Source organism: Acipenser ruthenus, chromosome 3 (genome assembly GCF_902713425.1).
Source record: "Acipenser ruthenus chromosome 3, fAciRut3.2 maternal haplotype, whole genome shotgun sequence".
Lineage (NCBI taxonomy): Eukaryota > Metazoa > Chordata > Actinopteri > Acipenseriformes > Acipenseridae > Acipenser > Acipenser ruthenus.
The window spans coordinates 41,465,945-41,489,368 of record NC_081191.1 but is presented as its reverse complement, the minus strand read 5'-3'; the positions used below and the strand labels follow the sequence as shown (position 1 = coordinate 41,489,368).

Here is a 23,424-nt window from a genome sequence, read left to right as displayed (position 1 = left end):
AGGTTGTCTTTAGCATGTCTTCATTCTCGCATGTCCCTCCACATTTTTCTTTAGACGGTTTCCTTTTTTTTCTCGACTTAGATTTTCTTTTACTCAGTAAGTTATTAGTTCACTACCTGTGCAGCAGGAAAGACCGCACCTCAGCCACACACTCTCTCACATTCAAGTCACTGTGTGCAGCTCTAATAACTGCAGTGCACAAGAAGTGCACAAACTGGATGTAGTTCATTTTGCGGACCCTAAGGTAAGGAATTCCAAGATTTGTGCTAATCACGGTATGTGACAAAGAAGCTTCATATAAGTTCAAGCGAAAAAGTTGATGAGAGTAACTTATCGTAGTAACAATCCTGATTAGCACAAATCTTTAATATACATTTTTCTATCCACTTCCCAGAATCAAAGTCTTGTTTAATTGCAATATGATTGCGTTATCCCCTTAACAACAGTTTGGCAAAAACGCACTTTCCACCAAACTACAAATTCAAATACACCACTTACAATAAGTTGTACTTTAATTGATAAACTGAAGATATATTCTTCTTCCATACAGTATCATAGAGTATTCACAACAAGCCATTCTATTTACAATATGATACTTTCCCCCTCGATCACCACCCCCCTCTTTCCAAGCCTTTACTGAAGCTTAAAATTCATGCAGTCCACCACATAGATTGCAAATAGGAGATGATGAAAATGATAGATTTATTCAGTACGAATCAATACAAATCAAGAAAGTGAACTGGGAAACCCCTTTCTTATTTGTTACATTTAATGTATTTACTTGCTTAATACAATACAAACCCCATATGTATTGTTTGCATTGTACTGCCATAAATACCAAGAAGCAAAAAGCCTTTTGATGCAGTCTGCTTTTAGTCTCATTGTGCATCTGGACTGTGACTGTGTACAAGACAAAAGGAGGACCTACAGTAATTGCTTGTAAAAGAAAAAGGTTTTGTTCCAGTGCAAAATAAATAAATAAAATAAAAAAATAAAATAAAAAACACTATTGGTGCAAACAACAGCCCTTCAGTTTTTCATTCAACTTTAACTGAATTTAATTATACAGTAGTCTGACATTCACGGATCTTTTTCTGCCCGTTTCTTAAGTTTGAAGTTTATTCTTGTGTTAAAAATCACAAATCTTTCAATGAGGTAAGAGTTGGACTTCTACAAATATGGACCCAGTAACAGCTTTTATTCCTATTAAAACATTTTGCACTGGAGCAAAAGTATAGTAAGCATGCCCTATAGTTTCATACCGAGAAGACCTTCTGCAATGTCCACTGGGGACACATACCTGTTTGATTATCAGTCACGAGCTTCCATCTCCACGAGCCAACAGTCTACCTAACCACGTACCGAAACTACTCGCATAATCATCTTGAGCTCAGTATTAGGGAAGGGAAGTGACGGCAGATAGGGATACACAGATACACACACACACACACACACACACACACACACACACACACACACACACACACACACACACACACACACACACACGAAAGAATATAAGCATACATTTAAAAAGTAGAATTCTTCCCACTCTATTTTCTCTGGATTTATATTTGAACAAAACAATACAGTAATTTACTTATATTTGTTAACCTATTTGTTAAGCTCTCTACTTAAACTTTTTTTTTTTAGAAGTAGTTTTTTTGGCAATAAATACAGCACAAGCTTTCTGTACATATTTATAAAAGAAAGGGTATCTCAAAAGACAGGGTACTTCTGTACATTGAAATATTTATCCTTCCCCATCAGGAACGAATTCTCAAAGCTATTTACTCCAGATTGTCATTAGCACAATTTCTTTTCAGAAATGAAACATGCACACAATAAAATTAACAAAGCAGAAATTAACAACTCAGGCATGCAATTAAGTCTTAAGCTATTAAAAAAAAAATGGTTGTAGATGTTAAAGAAAAAAATACACTAATGACAATTTAGGGTAAATAGCTTTTAAACCTAGTGCATATTGGTCAAACAATTCCCTTATTACATACTGAATGTATAGCATTACTAGACGTTTTTTTATTTGTTTTGATTTTCCTCATCTGAGGTGCACTAGTGTTGTTTAACAAATGGTTAAAAGTTTTGAAGTGGCTGCATATTAGCATTTCAATATCAAGCTTTCCACATACGGGTTACTGGTCCAGCTCTAGACAGGACCATTCGGATTTGTTTGCTATGTACAGACAGGTCAGGCGTCACCAGAGGGGAGAAGGACTGGATAGACAAGTGCATTGGACCGTTTACCCCGTTTGGTATAAAACACTACCCTTTGCCAGTAAATAATAATAATTAAAAAAAGACAAATTAACAAACAATTAGTTGTAAATGTTTTCCTCACCATTGGGGGAAAAAGCTTAAACTTCTATTTCAGCAGCAGAAGCAGCAAGAAAAATCAGTCCTGTATGTTATCATCTTCAAAGGCAATATAATGTAGAGAATTCAAATTCTGCATAGCAGCATTATGTCTTCAGCAGTATAAAGTAGAAAAGTAAAGATACATATCATAAATGAAGAAATGATACACATGAAATGATACAGAAGAAATTATATATTATAATACCATATAGGCTGATTCACAAACACAGGCTATAACATAGGACCTTAAATAATACTCGACTCCAGCATTAATTGGTGTTGGTCTAAAAAAAATTAAAATCAAATAAAAGGACAGCAGCAGTGCTTTGTTATAGGTTCTGTAACTACATAACCCCCCCCCCCCCCCCGGTCACTTTAGCCAATTATTTTCTTTTCTCACCCATAAACAATACTGCCTTTTAAGTCCAAATGGACTTCAACAGTAAACACTGTGACAACAGCAGTCTGGTACTTGTTTTTTTTTTTTTTTAGGTAGTACAAAAATAAAAGAAACTTACAAGACACACACATATATATATATATATATATATATATATATATATATATATTTTATATACACACACACACACGCACGCACACACACACACACACACGCACACGCACACGCACACATACACACACTTTAGTAGTGATCCTCCCAATGTGTTTAAAGTGCCACAGTTCAAATGTGCTCAGACGTCATCACCGTCTCTCTCTCTCTCTCTCTCTTTCTGTTGCTGATCCCCGATGGTAATTAGAATCAGTGAGGACCCTTCTCTGATTGAAATTCACAGGAGTAGCGATTAATCCCCTAGTCTGCTGCTGCTTCTTCATCAGTATCAGCACTAACTGGAATCTTGAAGCTTCGTCAACCCTTCCTCATAGACGCGCAGGATAGCTTCACACACAAACCGGTACTGACCCTGTGACAAACAGAACAACACAGAAGCAAGATTACTATATAGCTGTTATACTTGCACAGGTCACTGTTTAGGGGAAGCAGGTATTAGCAGTATTATGAAAAATCTTCTTCAGCAGGCTACTTTATGATGCCCGATGAAGTATAGTAAACAAGGAACTATTTTATTTTAAAATGTGGAAGAATGACTTATGGCAATAAAATGTTTCACGTAACTCCATGGACATAGACACACAAGATATGTTGCAGAGAGAAAAACCCAGAATTTAGATCCTTATGAAATCTGAAGAGTGCATTCAGGGTGTTGTGAAATCAGGGTTAGGGTTATTTATTTAGTAGGGCAGCAGTGTGGAGTAGTGGTTAGGGCTCTGGACTCTTGACCGGAGGGTTGTGGGTTCAATCCCCAGTGGGGGACACTGCTGTTGTACCCTTGAGCAAGGTACTTTACCTAGATTGCTCCAGTAAAAAAACCCAACTGTAAAAATGGGTAATTGTATGTAAAATAATGTGATATCTCTATAATGTGAAATAATGTATAATGTGATATCTTGTAACAATTGTAAGTCGCCCTGGATAAGGGCGTCTGCTAAGAAATAAATAATAATAATAATAATAATTTATAATATACTGTCCTTAACTCTGAAGAGAATTTAACATTAAAAACGCACTTCCCTGTGTACAAGATGCTGCACACACAATACACGCTCTTTAGCCATGGGTTGTTTATACATATTCTTCATTATGGGTCATCCTTACAAAGACTAGCTTCTATTTTCCACAGTTATAACTGCTGCTGAAAAATATAAAAATGTCAGAAATGAAGAAAAATAAATAAATAAAATTAATGGAAATTCTATTGACAGCATCAGTCTTGGTTGCATTTACTGAGAAAGCTTAACAAGCTTCAACAACACTGGACTAAAGAAGTGTTGAAAATAAAGGCCTTTATGCAGACAGCAGGACCATTGATCTTATTCTCTGCTTGGCTTTAAGCATGCCGTTGAGGGACCATTACCCTCAGGTGGTGTCAGAGAGCCAGTGATTCCCAGCTCATAGTAATACCGGCAGTGTCATAAATGGCAGTGCACACACTGTTGCACAAAAGTGAGTTATGACACAGTTCCACAAAAATGTAGGCCTGGTACAACACACTTAGTAGTTTCACAAAAAATGCTGCAACACGTTACTGTGTTTTGTTCCCATAAAACAAAAGGACATTGTGGTTAATTTTCAATACCCACTCCCCACTTAATGATTGTTATGTCCTCCTATAGACTAATATGGTGCTAACTCAGAAGCAAGCAGGTATAATTGTATAAGATTCAGGCCCCAGAACTAGGACTGTGGCAAACACCAAAGTTGCCAGTGTATAATGGAAAATTGCTGGCTTTATAAGGCTAAGCAGATGATTAAAAATGTGTCAATATCCATACAGACAAAATGTGTCTGCTGTGTCAACCCAAGGCAACAGGTGCTTTTTTTAAAACACCCAGCTGTTTTAAAAAATAAATAAACAGGCTTGACATTAATTTAACCACAGTGAATTTTCAGCTGGATGTGCACACTCAATAATTCCCATCAATAAAAGACAAGGTGAGCAAGTTGAATTACGTTAGGTTATTATCATAACCATGGTTCCCTGAAATAGAAATGTAACCATTACTAAATGGGTATTTACCGCCTAAAGACCGGAAACCTGAATAAAATATATCGAAGCTGCTCGCAGAGCCTGTGACGCAGTCATGCCCCGCCCCCGAGGGCATAAAATGACAGCGCTCAGACCTCAGCGTCATTTTTCCTTCAAGCCTGCTGCAATCAGGACACAGCAAACTTGATTGTTAATGGATACATTTCTATTTCAGGGAACCAGGGTTATGATAATAACCTAACGTTCCCTTTCAAGTACGAAGTGTAACCATTACTGAATGGGTCAGTATACCCAAGTCATCGCAAGGGCAAGATTGCTGCACGACCGGAATGCTACAAGGCTAAGCTGAGGCTGCCTTCTGCGTTACCATTCAGGACCCCAGTAACAAGTACCTAGGGCTAAAAACTGAGGGAGAAACTCACCTCTATGCCTGTGTTGTAAGGGTTGACTGAGAAGCCGCCCTTAACACTAGTTCCAAAGCCAGGGTTTTGAGGATCCACGACATTAAGTCTGTAGAACCTAGTAAAGGTATGGGGAGTAGCCCACACTGCTGCATTGCAAATGTCCTTGACAGATGCACCCTGGAATAAAGCCCACAAAGTCACCATGCCCCTGGAGGAATGGGCAGTGAGCTTTCTGGAGGGGGCAAGTTGGCCAGCGCATAAGCAGTCCTGACTGTTTGCTGTGCATTTGGACAGCCTCTGCTTTGACAGGGCTGACCATGGGGCTTTGTCCCACAGCAGACAAAAACATTGTTCTGACTGCCTCCAACTTTTCGTCCTGTCAACTTTGTATGCCAGGGCCCGCACTGGCCACAGCATATGGAGCTGCAGCTCCTTGTCAGACTGGAAAGGAGGTGTAAGGAAGCCTCCAATTCCAGAGATGGTTGGCATGGAAGGCAGGATTGGTATGGAGCGTAACCTTTGTCCTGGCCTCTGTAAACAATTAGGCAGGCGTTTGCTATGTAGAATGTCTGCATCTCGCTCACCTACTTTGCAGAGGTGATAGCAAGCAAACAGTCACTTGAGAGATAAATAGTTCAGCTCAGCTGAATGCATAGGCTCAAATGGATGCTTCAAGAGTGCATTGAGCATCACGTCTAACCTCCAGCTAGGAACAATGTCCTTCATGGGCAGCCGAAACCGACAAACCCGTGTGGATGCTGCTATGGCATTTTGTAAGGTGTCAATAAACCTATTGGACAGACCCAGATGGCTCAAAAGCAGCCGTTCAGGGGCCAGACCCAGAACTACAGGCTCGATATACCATAAGGTCCCCCGTGCCTGGTTCTTGGGCAATTTCCACGGCTGGCTGCTTAGGAGCTGCATCAGGGTTTAAACCTGTCTCCTGGGCCAATAAGGGGCTACTAGGAGCAGGGCCGGATTAAAGGACGGGGGTGCTAACCCATATTTTGTGGACTCTATGTATATTATGGCGAATGTTGTTATTGGCATATTGGTTAATCTGGCCCTGCGTTGGGGACAGAGAGAGCCAATTGTATATGAAGCAGGGGAGCGCAGCAGTGTAGTTGCTGGAGCGGAGCGGATATTTCCAGCCCGCTGTTTCACAGCACTGAGAAGAATTGAGCACGGTTTTATTTTTCTTAAATACATATTCGGCCATGGAGTTTGCACAAAAGAATTAAAAAATGCAGTTACTATACAGTATTTTCCATTGCACTTTATAATTCATTATGGAGGGAAAAATATATATTCTCCCAATTGTGAAGCTGCCATATAAAAATGTGAGAAACGTTGTCAGTGTGTCCATCTGTCTGCGATTATTACATAGCCTATTGTTTTTATACAGTTCTACGGTTATACAGCAATACGGCGCTGTGAAAACTGTATTTTTGGCAGTCTTAAGGATAGTTCATACACTACAGGGTGGTCCATCAGCCCTGTTGAGACTCACTCATATGTGTTCATGGGTTGCTTTGAGCTTGCTATGAGATATTCGATTACAAACAAGCCCAGTATAAAGCTAATTTGATATGAATCATATGCAAAGTTTGAAATAGGTGAGTATATCGTACACAATATCGTAGAAACCTGTTAACTGCAAGATGATATTTCCTAACTTTTACTTTATTTTCAATTTACGCATTTTTTCAGTACAAAATCAATAATAATGAGTAAGCAAATTGAATTAGATAAGTTATCTGAACACTTTATATACCGTAAAAAACTTTAAATAATTGCCGGGTCTCAAATAATCGCCTGTCTCCAATACGCGCCGGGTCTGCTGGCAAATACTGTAAATAAACTCTGGGTCTCTATTAAACGCTGGGTCTCTGTCATTGCCATTGAAGCTGAGGAAGATGATGAGCAGCTTGAGCATACTGAACTGCTAGTAAGTGACAGCAATGAAAGTGACTCTCAGGATTAATAAATAATAATTATTATTTCTGTGGTAATTTCTGCGTGAACGAGACAGTGACAGGTCTGACAGCTTCTCCTTCAACGAGTAATGATGTGTGTGTACAGAAACATAGAAGGCTCGCGCAGACAAATCGTCAGTTTGAGACAAGAAGGCAATTCTATCTTTGGAGTAAGGGGGAGTTTGCGTAGCAGCTACAGGAATACAGAATGGTAATGTACACCTCTTCACGGTGACCCTCTCTCCCAAAATGAAATAATATGCTTGGACAGTTGTATTGGATTTACCGCTGTATCATCTATAAAGGGTTTCGCAGCCTCGCAAACAATAACAAACTTATGCACAAACATGAGAATCCATTGCACAACCGTGAAACTCTCTCAAAATTGTGAAAAACTCTTGAGTTTCACGGGTAAACCTTGAGACTTGACATCCATGGAGGAAGGTTAATAACAATCTGAGATTGACTGCCAAATATATTTAAAGTGAATTGCCTGCAAGTGGGACAGGGGTTTCCATTTCAGTATTGCATGGTGAATGCCTTAATGTTCGCAGGCCAAGGAAAAAGCCACTCTTAGAAAAATGTCACAAGAACAAATCTGAGCAATACACATAGACCCTGCGCCACAGAGATAACACGTACATTTGCAGAGCTTTTTGAGATGTTATAGTAATAAAATAATGACTTGGATCGCATTATTGTTTTATACCATTAAAATGGTCTTATTGCTCCAGGAAATTGGGTGTTTGCCTTTTGTGCTTACTTTTAAATATGGTCCACTGAGTTAGAGGGCAAAGTTTGCCCACAATACAATAGCTTAAAACAATGTAACTGCTGCTAGTCATCTCTTGCTAGTTTAAAAATTAGGGCTGTGCGGTTATGGAAATTTCAGTTACGGTTCGGTTCGGTTTCACTTCTAAAAGTTTGGTTGTTGGTTCGGTTTTCGGTTTAACAAGACAACATTAACGTTTTTAATGAAAATAATCAAATGCAACTGCAAGTTTTGATCATATACAAATATCTGTAATAAAATGAATTATAAAAAAACGTATGTGCATAACTTAGAACAAATCAGTCGCACACACTAACAATGAGACAATAAATACATCATTCAATGACCGAATTAAAAGTGAAATAAAAGACTAATAATTTAAAATAAAAAAAATGTCACTGTCACAACAGGTTTAAAATAAGTCTAAATGTATTGCAAATAAACAATTGGGAACTAATTTCCTTGCTAATCATTAAAAATCTAATAACTTTACTAATGTACAATATGCAGAGATAAGTGATAACTGGTCCCATTAGGAAAGCATTAGCTGTACTCCGTCAGTGCGCTACTTATGAGAACCACGAAGATTGTGGCTGAGACATATGAGCTGTTCAGCATAGTTCGGCTTCAAGCTGGTTTGACGCTGATTGATACGATTTCAAATAAGAGCAATTACAAAAAACGTGAATACGGATATACTAAGAGTAAAATCAGCTACATGATACAGAAAACAGTTCGAATTAAGAGCAGTAGTAGAATACGGCAAAATATGGGGCCGTTCAGTGCGAGTGTGTGCTTGGGGCCGTTCAGTGCGAGAGTGTGCGTTTTATTGTGGATTTTTTTCTTCATTTTAAATCAATGTTCTGGTGTCTTCTGAATGACTTTCTGTTTTTTATTACGCAAAACCATAAGAAAACATAGAATAATATTGTGTATATACTGAGATTAAAGTAGGAGGGGCAAAATATATAGTTTGCCTCCCCTGTGCCCTATGGGTTAGGCACCTACGGTCTCAGTCAAGTCAGAGTTAAACAAGACAAAAAAAAAAACCTCTAAAAAGGTCACAAAAATCAAGTGCGTACGAAAACATTTTTTTACAGTTTTCCACGATTTTTTGGCATTTCTAAACGAATCGTAGGAATGAACCTGGGCGAGGCCATTTTGACGGAATTATGTCTACAGACAGAAAACTTTCACCCATGCGTACTGTACAACCTAGTGTTGCCCTTTGCAAAAGACGTATATGCCTTTGTTGCAAGTTCGTTACTTAGCAACTGCAGAAGTAGCCAAGGAAACGGACAGCGAAAACTAAATGGCAGTCTGACATATAGTGCAGTGCAAATAATATTAAACATTTTGTCAGCAATTTTTCGATGACTTTTCCAAGACTTTTTCAATTTATTCTTTTTTTCCCCAGGTATTTCCAGGACTGCAAATCGTAATTTTCAAGGATTTCCATGACCGTACGAACCCTGCCACTTGCAAGACCAGTGGCCCTCTAGAAGCTCTGCCGAAAGGGAGAGATTAACCGCAGGGGTTGTGCTGTCTGACTCCACGTCCTCAGACGGGAACGCCAGCTCTGTTTGCCCACCTCCCAAGAGGTGCCGATGGACAACATGTTATCCTGCTGCCAATCTGTGCTCGTAGCCCCCTGGGACCCCAAGGGGACAGGCACTGCTGAACATTCACACAGTAACTCTGCGAATACCGTTCCTTGGTGGGAAACTGCTGCCCAGAGCCGATTGCTTGGAACGGCGACTCTTTTTCCTCTCTCAGAGGAGGAGAGGCAAAGGATGAGGAAGTCTGTGAGGATGGCTTCCTGCATGTGCTACTTTCCCAGGTGCATTGTCCAGTCCACCCTGGCACAGAGCCATGGGGTGAGGGCGCAGCCACCTGTCTACCAGAGGGTGATGTGGAAGAGCGCTGAGCAAGAGTGAGGGATTGTGGCAAAGTGCCCCGCCCCTGTGTGCATTTGTGTGTTCTATGTTGTATGTATGCGTGCGTATGTTAATGTTGGTGTATAGATTGGTACACGGGATATAAACAGGTCTGTGTTTCACGTGTGTTTAAATTGTATATTTGTATTTAGGCACGGGATTGCACATCACGCACGTGCATTTAAAATATAATATGCGAGCACGGGGTTGCACAGAATTAATTCACGTGCTGGGATTCAAGTGAATAATTAATTAGTAATTGAATCCCAGCACAACAGTATATATAGATGCACGTTTCATTCAGTCAGGGTTAGGTGTTCGGTGAGTGGAGAACGGGTGAGAGAGAAGGAGAAATACATTTAAATATCAATTGCTATTACGTGCTGGTAGGACCAGCACGATACTTGTTTATTTAAAACTCACCGTGTTTGTTTGTGTGTCTGTCCGTTTACTGTATAGTCCGTTTTGTTTGTCTTTTTATTTTGGCGTGTAGTGCCGTGTCCTGTTTTGTGTACCGTTTAAAACCTTTTTATTTGTTAATAAACGCTGAGTGCAGCCATTGCACTCAGCTCATCACAACCACTGTCTCTGTATTCCTTCCTGCTTCTGGTCTGACGCCACCCACTCTGGACGTCTTTGTGACAGGGATACAGAGCGCTCTGTAGAGCTGTGGGAGAGACGTTTTTCCAGAGTGCACTTGAAGAAACTTGCACAAAACTTGGAGAAACTGCAGTTCACTAGTGCCTCCTTTGCGTGCTCTGGCCCCAGGCAGGAAGAGCATTTGCTGTGCTTGTTCTCAACAGGTAGACTGGCCTTGCATGTCTTGCAGGGATAAAACCCAGGCATTATGCAAGTAGCAATGCAGTGTACAGTAACACTGTATAGGTGCTGCCTCAATCTGCTTAAAAGACAGCAACAGGGCTGTTCAAGACCGGCTTGGTACCGGACCGGAGATGTAAGCCCTGGTTGATAGCGGGTCGGAACCAGATCGGTTTGGTACTGATTCGATGACTTTAGCACCGGGTCAATGCGGTACCAGTGTGGTAGCCTCTTTCCCGGTTCGGTACGGTATAATACTGGGAATGGAGCAGGTCGGTGATCTCGGTACCGGTCCACCAGTTCACAGTTACTGCAGGTAGCACTGTGCAGGGATGCCCACCTGTGCAAGTTACTGGCAAAACCACTCGGTCAATACTCACACGAGACTGAGGGAAGCCTGCTTGTTCGAATGAACTAACAGCCCGCGTAATGGTGATGCAGAGCCGTCACCAAAACGGCATCAAGATGCTATGGGGGGGATTGCAAGCAACCACAACCGAAGCAGCTTCTTGGTCCTGTGCAGTGCTGCTGAGCCCAGCAGCTGCTCTCACTACAGGTGTGCTGCAGCACACATTGCAGACAAGCCTGCGCTTATTCTCTGAAACTACAGAAAAATACAATGAGAAAAGAAAATACTTCTCTCATACAAAATACAGGAATAACAATTACTTTAAATTATACAAACCATCTCGTAATTTTGGCTGAAGCCAAAACCTGAATAAAATAACTCCAGCTGGAGCTATTGCAGCCTGTGGAGAGAGCACAAAGTCAGCCGACTTGGAAGGGGCATCTCATGCTGCCAGCTTCACATGGGGCACAAGGCCGCAGTGCTATGTTAAAAACAGGCTGTAGTGCACACTATATGCATAATTAATTTTTTGGGTCTTGAGGAGGTAAATACCCATTCGGTAATGCTTACATTTCATACTTGAAAGGGAACCTCTAAAGCCTGTTCAGACAGGTACTCACCACAGTCTGCACCATCATTGCTCTCTGGTCCCTCATTGTTCGAACGATATCCAGCGGATAAACGGGTTGGTTCTTTTCAATTAATTCCACTGATGTCTCCATGGTAACCAGGACACCAGTTCGACCGATTCCCGCGCTGCAGAGAAACGAGCAGCATCACATGTAACATTAATTTACACCGTAGTACAAAGTGGGAACAGAGTTATTGAACAGCAGCAGCAAAACAAAAATGCTAATAGAAATGTGGGAATGGTAGAAAAAAATACTTATCAGTGAATGACTAACCCTTTTGAGAGAAATCATTTCAGAATGATTAGCCAGACAGCAATGCACAACCTTTGACCTTTGGCACCTAAACAATGTGTTATATTATTCTTTTACTAACAGTCTTGTCCAGCGTTCCCTCCAAGTCTAAAATATGCGCATTTTTTGCACTAACTGTCAACAACCTTTGCACAGTTTACTAACTTTCGCAAGTTATTATCATAAATATCAACCTCAATTGAGACTCCAACATCATTTTGAGAGCAATCTTGCAAAGCAATAACATAAGCATATTTGCGTCGGTCTTGCAGCTAATTCTCTGATTTCCCTGTAAAAATGTACGTCACATTCGTGCAGAGGTTGTTCAGGCACCAGTGAATCTACTAGTTCAGGGTGTGCGAAGCAGGCGTCTGCTGATTGTGCCTCTATGGAGAGGGCTACTCGGAGCTGCTCATGAACTTTGCAGTTTTACTCTCTCATGACATTGCTGGACTGTTACTAAACTGTTTCATATTGCTTATTGTAATTTAGTCCCTCCAGGATTCCGCGAAAAAAATCACGGAATTTGATCTCTCTTGCAGAATTTTCAATTTTTTGCAAAAAAAACGAAAACTCAAACATTTGCTCCCTACTATCACTGTACATGTCACTACAGCGCATACACGATATTTGTATAGTGAGATGTGTGGCGGGGTTTCAGTGTGAGCTTTAGTTCAGCCATGGAGAGATTCCTAAGGCCATCGGTGAGCTCTGGAAACAAATCTAAATTAGCACCGAATACAACGGCAAAAGATATAACTTTCACAAATGAAAAATGCAGTCCAGTACTTTCAATAACTCACCGTCATAGCTTCTGTTAAAACGATAGAAGATTATGACAATAACCATGGCTAGACAAACAGTGGCTACTGAAGAACGAAATAAGATTATTATTATTATTATTATTATTATTATTATTATTATTATTATTATTATTATTATTTTACAAAAGGATTTAGTTGCATGTTTAGTCGCATGTTCACAGCAGAGCGTTGTTCTGTTACTCCTATGTGAAAGGTCAGAGAAAAACAATTAGGACCTTACTTGTACTCCCAATGTTGCAGGTCCTGAAAGATGTCATTCTAATTATATATGGAAATACACAAGTTTTTTGTATATGGTTAGATCATTACTTTCCTGTTTGTTTTGTGGTATTTGATGGTAGCACTTTCACATTGTGGCCTTGGTCAAAGCAACATAAAAGCTAGTTTATCAGCCAATCAGTGTCGCCTATCACTATTCATAAGTGCTTGTCACAGCTTCCAAACTATTTCTATGTGCTGTCTTGATGTGCATACGTTTTAAAATTACAACACACAACACACGTTTCTAAAAATACGTTACATTTGTACAAAAATGCTCCAAGTCTAGTACACATTTGAAAAACAGTGCATTTGTAAAATGTAACAATGATAATTTGAATCGAGGTGCACCACTACAATCTTATTCTGCTAGGCAAATGTTATTATTACTAATGCGATTAAATATATGTCTTATGTCTTGGCCATAACTGTTTTTAATTTATTTTAAGAATTGTTATGTTTTATGTATATTTAAAAAAATGGCATCCAATAGTCAGTGCTGTCATTGCTGCGGAATTTTGCAAAAAATACTCTTCCCATTGCAGATTCTATCGTGGATTCCCAGGGGGACTAGTTATTGTAATGCCAGCAATAAGATAAGCAGGTCTTTTCAAATCCCCTTCATTTGTAGACTGAACTACAGTGGAAGACTGTAAATATGATTCTCACAGTGCTGGACATTGGTTTTCTGAACTGTTGTAATATAATTTTTAGGTTTACCTGCTTATTTTAATGCTAGCAATGAGCCAAGTGATGTCTATAAACATTATGACAGGGCTGAATTGTCTTCAGGTGCTTTACTTGCTATTCCAGAAACTTATTAATCTTGATCAGTTTTATTAAAAAAAGTCTTGGCTTTAATAAAAATGGAAAATCAGTAGCCCTAAAGATGGTTACAATTGAAGGCAGTGCAGACGCCAGTGTTTTATACAGTAGTATAAAGCAATTATATGCAGGCCACCAGTTAAACATGCAGTCTACTGACAGGGTTGCATTTATGATAAGATCTCAGACAGGCTTCATAAAGGTAAAGATGCACTTCATAAAAATTATATATATATATATATATATATATATATATATATATATATATATACAGTGCCTTGCGAAAGTATTCGGCCCCCTTGAACTTTGCGACCTTTTGCCACATTTCAGGCTTCAAACATAAAGATATGAAACTGTAATTTTTTGTGAAGAATCAACAACAAGTGGGACACAATCATGAAGTGGAACGAAATTTATTGGATATTTCAAACTTTTTTAACAAATAAAAAACTGAAAAATTGGGCGTGCAAAATTATTCAGCCCCTTTACTTTCAGTGCAGCAAACTCTCTCCAGAAGTTCAGTGAGGATCTCTGAATGATCCAATGTTGACCTAAATGACTAATGATGATAAATAGAATCCACCTGTGTGTAATCAAGTCTCCGTATAAATGCACCTGCACTGTGATAGTCTCAGAGGTCCGTTTAAAGCGCAGAGAGCATCATGAAGAACAAGGAACACACCAGGCAGGTCCGAGATACTGTTGTGGAGAAGTTTAAAGCCGGATTTGGATACAAAAAGATTGCCCAAGCTTTAAACATCCCAAGGAGCACTGTGCAAGCGATAATATTGAAATGGAAGGAGTATCAGACCACTGCAAATCTACCAAGACCTGGCCGTCCCTCTAAACTTTCAGCTCATACAAGGAGAAGACTGATCAGAGAAGCAGCCAAGAGGCCCATGATCACTCTGGATGAACTGCAGAGATCTACAGCTGAGGTGGGAGACTCTGTCCATAGGACAACAATCAGTCGTATATTGCACAAATCTGGCCTTTATGGAAGAGTGGCAAGAAGAAAGCCATTTCTTAAAGATATCCATAAAAAGTGTCGTTTACAGTTTGCCACAAGCCACCTGGGAGACACACCAAACATGTGGAAGAAGCTGCTCTGGTCAGATGAAACCAAAATCGAACTTTTTGGCAACAATGCAAAACGTTATGTTTGGCGTAAAAGCAACACAGCTCATCACCCTGAACACACCATCCCCACTGTCAAACATGGTGGTGGCAGCATCATGGTTTGGGCCTGCTTTTCTTCAGCAGGGACAGGGAAGATGGTTAAAATTGATGGGAAGATGGATGGAGCCAAATACAGGACCATTCTGGAAGAAAACCTGATGGAGTCTGCAAAAGACCTGAGACTGGGACGGAGATTTGTCTTCCAACAAGACAATGATCCAAAACATAAAGCAAAATCTACAATGGAATGGTTCACAAATAAACATATCCAGGTGTTAGAATGGCCAAGTCAAAGTCCAGACCTGAATCCAATCGAGAATCTGTGGAAAGAACTGAAAACTGCTGTTCACAAATGCTCTCCATCCAACCTCACTGAGCTCGAGCTGTTTTGCAAGGAGGAATGGGCAAAAATTTCAGTCTCTTGATGTGCAAAACTGATAGAGACATACCCCAAGCGACTTACAGCTGTAATCGCAGCAAAAGGTGGCGCTACAAAGTATTAACTTAAGGGGGCTGAATAATTTTGCACGCCCAATTTTTCAGTTTTTTATTTGTTAAAAAAGTTTGAAATATCCAATAAATTTCGTTCCACTTCATGATTGTGTCCCACTTGTTGTTGATTCTTCACAAAAAATTACAGTTTCATATCTTTATGTTTGAAGCCTGAAATGTGGCAAAAGGTCGCAAAGTTCAAGGGGGCCGAATACTTTCGCAAGGCACTGTATATATAAAATCAGAGGATGATTCAGAATCATAGGCAGAGCCACAATAAAAGTCTTGTTTAAATTTAAAGTAAATTGTAAAAGATACAATGAGATACTTGTGTTTGAATATTGTTTCAAAATTGCATAATGCAACAAAAATAATATATTAAAAGGGTTAATCTGTGGCTGAAGGTTTCTCATTGATAATTGACCCTTTCTCAGTATCTAAAAAGCTTAGACGGAACGCTGGTCTTGTCTTAGTGAACAGTGTCTGACAAAAGCACAACTCACGTAAAGGTTATGTGTCATTGTGGCAGGGCAGAGCTCTGCATGTAGATAGTGTGGTTTGTGTATTGGTGGTGGCGGTTGGCAGGGATGGGGTTAATTCCTATCCCTGCCAAATACATGTGAATGTGGCTGTTCCCAAATTAGCTAACAGCCACATGATATAAAAAGGGAGCTGGAAACTCCATTAAGGGGGAGTGTTTGGAAAATTAAACACTCCCCCTTAATGGAGTGTCTAAGAGATACAAATGCCAAAATCATAGACGAAGAAAAATAAATAGCAAATATATTAAATGATTACTTTTCACAGGTTTTTACAAAGGAGGGCATGGACAACATGCCCCACATGTCGACCTGTTCCTATCCAGTTTTAAATAACTTTAGCATAACAGAGGCAGAAGTGTTACAGGGACTAGGAGCTCTTAAAATAAACAAATTCCCTGGGCCAGATGAGATCCTCCAAATAGCACTCAAAGAAATGAAATAAGTTATTTACAAACCGCTAACCAAGATCTTGCAACAGTCTCTTGACACGGGTTGTACTGACAGACTGGAAAATTGCAAACTTAATACCAATCCACAAAAATGGAGACAAAACCGAACCAGGTAACTACAGACCAATAAGCCTGACTTCTATTATATGTAAACTTATGGAAACTATAATATAATCTAAAATGGAAAATTACCTATATGGTAACAATATCCTGGGAGACAGTCAGCATGGTTTTAGGAACGGGAGATCGTGTCTAACTAACCTGCTTGATTTTTTTGAGGATGCAACGTCGACAATGGATAATTGCAAAGCATACGACATGGTTTATTTAGATTTCCAGAAAGCTTTTGACAAAGTCCCGCATAAAAGATTAATTCTCAAACTGAACGCAGTAGGGATTCAAGGAAATGCATGCACATGGATTAGGGAGTGGTTAACATGTAGAAAACAGAAAGTACTGATTAGAGGAGAAACCTCAAAATGGAGCGAGGTAACCAGTGGTGTACCACAGGGATCAGTATTAGGTCCTCTGCTATTCAAGATTTCCATTACACGAGAGTAGATGTTAAAACTTCATGCTGATTTGAACTCGGCTCTCGCCAAGATAAGCACCAACTAAGACGTAGCTTTACAGTAAACTAATGTGATCCATATGTGTCTCCATCCATTTACGTTTCCTTCCATATGATGATGTAGATATCCTTCTGTCTGGTGTTAATGGCTGAAGTGTAATGCTGGCTCCAGGGATCAGCTTATTTTGCCTCCCTGGCGCATCAGCACACACGACGGCTGCGATGCTGGCTCCGGGGATCAACCAAAGTGCGGCCTCCCCAGCGCATCAGCATGACAACCGTCTGGATTGAGCTAAGTAGGGTACATCTCTGGGGTTTTCAAGTGGGCACCTTCCATCCTCAGTGTTTCGTCGACTAGCCCACGACACCTCAAGAGGGCTCGACGGTGATTCTGGCGTCCCAGCATCACCCCCCTCCGTCCCCCACTCAACTCAGCCCAGCTTACTTACCTGTCCCCAGCCAGAATCTTTCCGTCTCAACCACAGCCAGTTGCTGCTCCTCTCTGCTGCTTCAGATAAGTTCTTCACTGTGCGACGCAACTCTTGGCCACTGAATCCGACGTCTCTGAGAAACCGGGTTGTAGAGTGTGCCACAAATCCTCGACAACCCACTTCCACTGGGTAAACCCGAACTCTCCATCCTCGCTGTTCCGCTTCAGTGGCTAGTTGAGCATACCGCAGTTTCTTCCTCTCATACGCCTCATCTACAGCGTCCTCCCATGGCACTGTTAACTCTACCAGGTGAACAAGGCGTGCTGATCCAGACCACAAGACAATATCTGGTCGAAGGTTAGTGGTGGCAATCTCAGGTGGAAAAATAAGCCGTTGACCAACATCTGCCAGCATATTCCAGTCTCTAGCAGCTTCCAGTTGTCCTGGGCGAGGATTGGTTTTAACACCTTTTCTTGGTGGTTGCTCTCCTGGGCGGAGGAATGTTGTCTTTTGTGTGTAATGTTTTGATGGAACAGGTGGCAACTTATTGGTCATGTTACGCTTGTCTTCCAATGCTAAGGCCAAACATCGCAGCACCTGGTCATGGCGCCAAGTAAACCGTCCTTGGCTAAGAGCCACCTTACATCCTGTCAAAATGTGCCTTAATGTTGCAGGTGATGAACACAAAGGACATGAGGGATCCTCTCCTACCCAGAGGTTTAGGTTCTGTGGTGATGGGAGAACATCATATGTTGACCTGATGAGGAAACTGATCCTGCTCTGTTCCATTGACCATAGGTCTTGCCAGCCAATCTTGCGTTGTTCCACACTCTCCCATCTCATCCATTCTCCCTGTTTGGCCTGGGAAATGGCCTTTATACACCTCATCCTCTCCTCCTGCTTCTGCACCTCGTTGACTACCAGCTTCCTTCTTTGAGCTGGGGCCGCCTTGTGCCATGTAGGAGGAGTTGAACTGAAACCAAGACCCCCTCTTCCATGCTGAACTTGCCCCATGATATCACCAATTCGAAGGGCAGCCTTTGCATCTTCCACAGCTTTCTTTGCCGCCCACTTTCTTCCAGTTTTCAACACAGGTGCTGCCTCCCTTACGCATTTATCGCGTGACTCTACTAATGTCATTTCCAGTCTGACCTTGGCGCACTTAAACTCCTCGGTTAGAGCAGAGACTGGTAGCTGCAGTATTCCTTTACCATAAAGTCCCACTCTGCTGAGGCAGCGTGGAACTCCCAACCATTTCCTGATGTATGAACTGATTAAAGCTTCCAGCTTCTCTACTGTTGTCAAAGAAACCTCGTACACAGTCAGTGGCCACAGCAACCTCGGCAGTAGACCAAACTGAAAGCACCAGAGTTTTAGTTTACCTGGTAGTGCGCAGCTGTCTATGCTCTTCAACCCTTCCACTGCTTGTTGTCTAACTTCTCCCACACGAACTGTGTCCTTTAGATCCCCGTCGTACCATCTCCCAAGACTCTTCACTGGCTTCTCAGACACTGTTGGTATTGCCTCACCATTAATGAAGAATGTTTTATCTACTACTTTGCCTTTAATTATAGAGATGCTCCTTGATTTAGTGGGCTTGAATTGCATTCGTGCCCATTCAATGTTATTGGTTAATTTGCCCAATAATCGATTAGTGCAGGCTACTGTTGTAGTCATGGTTGTCATGTCATCCATGTATGCTCGAATTGGTGGTAGTCGCATTCCAGAAGCCAAGCGCTCTCCTCCTACTACCCATTTTGATGCCCTAATGATTACTTCCATTGCCATGGTAAAAGCCAGTGGAGAAATGGTGCATCCTGCCATTATTCCAACCTCTAGGCATTGCCATGTAGTGCTGAATTCTGAAGTTGAAAAACTGAATTGCAAATCTCCAAAATAGGCTTTCACTAAATTTGTTATTGTCATCGGTACACTGAAAAAATCAAATGCTGCCCAAAGTAGTTCATGTGGCACTGAACCATATGCATTAGCCAAATCCAGGAATGTCACATGGAGCTCCTTCCTCTCCTTTTTAGCTGATTGAATTTGTTGCCAGATCACATTGATGTGTTCTAAGCAACCTGGGAAACCTGGAATGCCCGCTTTTTGTATTGAAGTGTCAATGAAGCAGTTCTTTAATAGGTAAGCTGACAATCTCTGAGCAATAATGCTGAAGAAAATCTTGCCTTCTACGTTTAATAGGGAAATGGGACGAAACTGACTGATGCTTGTAGAATCTTTTTCTTTAGGTATAAAGACTCCACCTGCTCGGCGCCATGCTCTTGGTACAACCTGTTTTTCCCATGCCACTTTCATCAATTTCCACAGAATTCGTAGAACTCCTGAAGCACTCTTGTACACTCTGTACGGAACTCCATTAGGCCCTGGAGATGATGAAGCCCTTGCTTTTTTCACAGCTTGCTCTATTTCTTTCCACTTAGGTGCACAGTCCTCCATTTGGTATTCTGGTGGATTGATAGGTGGGATGTCTGACGGAATTGACATAGGCTCCTGCCTTTTTGAATCTGTATGTGTTTCCTCCAAATATCTCTCCAGCTCAACCTTAGATGCTTTTAGTGTGCCATTCTTCTCACTGGTGAATAACTTCTTTACAAATTTGAATGGGTCTTTATAAAAGTTAGCTCTCGCACGCTCCTTCTTTTTGTAGCGTTTCCGTAGGCGCTCAGCTCTGCGCAATGTTGCAAGCTTATCTTTTATGACCCTTTGTAAGAGATTGAGTCCCTCCTTCTGACTTTGTTCTGCTCTTCTCCATTGGTTCCTCAGCTGTCTCCTTTCTCTAACTAAGCGTTCAATCTCCTGCTGCCGTCTAGACTTTCCAGGAATAGTTTGTACTTTTTCCTTCCTTTTTTCAACTCCAAACCTCTCACTTCCATATGCGTAGATGATGTCCCCAAATTTATCCAGCTTCTTTTCAACTGTTCCACTTAATCTTTCCAATGCAACGCAGAGATCTGTGTTTACTGTGTCCCATGCAGTTTTCTCACAAGCTCTTGGCCATTTAACTCCAGGCTTGTGCCCGTTGAGGTTCTTTTCTCTCTTATGCTGGTTTGTCTGACCGGGTTCACAAGGATCATTAGGTTCATCACTAACTGTGTCCATGCAAGTCCTCCTCACATCTATGACAGGGGTGCTGATATCCTGCGAACTGTGGTTTGCTTCCTGTCGCTGGATTTCATTCGACTGACTTGACTGACTTCGTAAGAAGTACTGATCAATGCGAGGCCCTTGTCCCTTCTTCCTCAAGCATTTCATTCTCCCTTGATGAATCTTCAAACCCCTGACCGTTGTCGCCTTGCTCCAGCCGCAGACACAAACCTGGAGTTCTATGTCTTTGTTAACTGCAGATCTTGAACTAGTCTTTTGTGAAGTACTCTCCATACTCATATCCGTTTCCGTTCCTAAGTCGTTAACCGTGTTGTCCAACGTTGAGTCATCTTCCGCCCCCGCTCTCGCAGACTCTAGGGGTATTTTTCTCTTTAATTTCTTAGAAGCCTTGGGCGGGTGTCTCCAGCATCCTGTAAACACAGAGCTGGATTCTGCCGACAAGGGTAGCTAACCCTTACCAGCCCCAATGGGGTCTCTTTCCTCCTGTCAGCTGTCTCTCCAGGCTGTCACAAGGTCTTTCCCTTGTTGCCAGCTGCACTATTCACAGCAGTCACTGGACGTATCCAGATCTTCATGATTTCCATTACACGAGAGTAGATGTTAAAACTTCATGCTGATTTGAACTCGGCTCTCGCCAAGATAAGCACCAACTAAGACGTAGCTTTACAGTAAACTAATGTGATCCATATGTGTCTCCATCCATTTACGTTTCCTTCCATATGATGATGTAGATATCCTTCTGTCTGGTGTTAATGGCTGAAGTGTAATGCTGGCTCCAGGGATCAGCTTATTTTGCCTCCCTGGCGCATCAGCACACACGACGGCTGCGATGCTGGCTCCGGGGATCAACCAAAGTGCGGCCTCCCCAGCGCATCAGCATGACAACCGTCTGGATTGAGCTAAGTAGGGTACATCTCTGGGGTTTTCAAGTGGGCACCTTCCATCCTCAGTGTTTCGTCGACTAGCCCACGACACCTCAAGAGGGCTCGACGGTGATTCTGGCGTCCCAGCATCACCCCCCTCCGTCCCCCACTCAACTCAGCCCAGCTTACTTACCTGTCCCCAGCCAGAATCTTTCCGTCTCAACCACAGCCAGTTGCTGCTCCTCTCTGCTGCTTCAGATAAGTTCTTCACTGTGCGACGCAACTCTTGGCCACTGAATCCGACGTCTCTGAGAAACCGGGTTGTAGAGTGTGCCACAAATCCTCGACAACCCACTTCCACTGGGTAAACCCGAACTCTCCATCCTCGCTGTTCCGCTTCAGTGGCTAGTTGAGCATACCGCAGTTTCTTCCTCTCATACGCCTCATCTACAGCGTCCTCCCATGGCACTGTTAACTCTACCAGGTGAACAAGGCGTGCTGATCCAGACCACAAGACAATATCTGGTCGAAGGTTAGTGGTGGCAATCTCAGGTGGAAAAATAAGCCGTTGACCAACATCTGCCAGCATATTCCAGTCTCTAGCAGCTTCCAGTTGTCCTGGGCGAGGATTGGTTTTAACACCTTTTCTTGGTGGTTGCTCTCCTGGGCGGAGGAATGTTGTCTTTTGTGTGTAATGTTTTGATGGAACAGGTGGCAACTTATTGGTCATGTTACGCTTGTCTTCCAATGCTAAGGCCAAACATCGCAGCACCTGGTCATGGCGCCAAGTAAACCGTCCTTGGCTAAGAGCCACCTTACATCCTGTCAAAATGTGCCTTAATGTTGCAGGTGATGAACACAAAGGACATGAGGGATCCTCTCCTACCCAGAGGTTTAGGTTCTGTGGTGATGGGAGAACATCATATGTTGACCTGATGAGGAAACTGATCCTGCTCTGTTCCATTGACCATAGGTCTTGCCAGCCAATCTTGCGTTGTTCCACACTCTCCCATCTCATCCATTCTCCCTGTTTGGCCTGGGAAATGGCCTTTATACACCTCATCCTCTCCTCCTGCTTCTGCACCTCGTTGACTACCAGCTTCCTTCTTTGAGCTGGGGCCGCCTTGTGCCATGTAGGAGGAGTTGAACTGAAACCAAGACCCCCTCTTCCATGCTGAACTTGCCCCATGATATCACCAATTCGAAGGGCAGCCTTTGCATCTTCCACAGCTTTCTTTGCCGCCCACTTTCTTCCAGTTTTCAACACAGGTGCTGCCTCCCTTACGCATTTATCGCGTGACTCTACTAATGTCATTTCCAGTCTGACCTTGGCGCACTTAAACTCCTCGGTTAGAGCAGAGACTGGTAGCTGCAGTATTCCTTTACCATAAAGTCCCACTCTGCTGAGGCAGCGTGGAACTCCCAACCATTTCCTGATGTATGAACTGATTAAAGCTTCCAGCTTCTCTACTGTTGTCAAAGAAACCTCGTACACAGTCAGTGGCCACAGCAACCTCGGCAGTAGACCAAACTGAAAGCACCAGAGTTTTAGTTTACCTGGTAGTGCGCAGCTGTCTATGCTCTTCAACCCTTCCACTGCTTGTTGTCTAACTTCTCCCACACGAACTGTGTCCTTTAGATCCCCGTCGTACCATCTCCCAAGACTCTTCACTGGCTTCTCAGACACTGTTGGTATTGCCTCACCATTAATGAAGAATGTTTTATCTACTACTTTGCCCAT

General features: G+C 41.9%; 1 protein-coding gene across 6 annotated transcripts in view; it reads right to left on the bottom strand.

The window, feature by feature from the left end:
- Positions 1-320: 320 nt before the first annotated feature.
- ptpn3 (protein tyrosine phosphatase non-receptor type 3) overlaps positions 321-23,424 on the bottom strand; it is a 190,152-nt gene continuing 167,048 nt past the window's right edge. For all 6 annotated transcript variants that reach the window (XR_009318150.1, XM_059012938.1, XM_034059035.3 and 3 more), the window contains 2 exons: positions 11,821-11,956; positions 321-3,299 (listed from right to left, as the gene is read on the bottom strand). Coding sequence is in view for 5 of the 6 variants with exons in the window: in XM_059012938.1 (XP_058868921.1) it covers positions 3,222-3,299; positions 11,821-11,956 (214 nt within the window). In the remaining variant the exon portion in view is untranslated. The remainder of the gene's footprint in view (positions 3,300-11,820; positions 11,957-23,424) is intronic.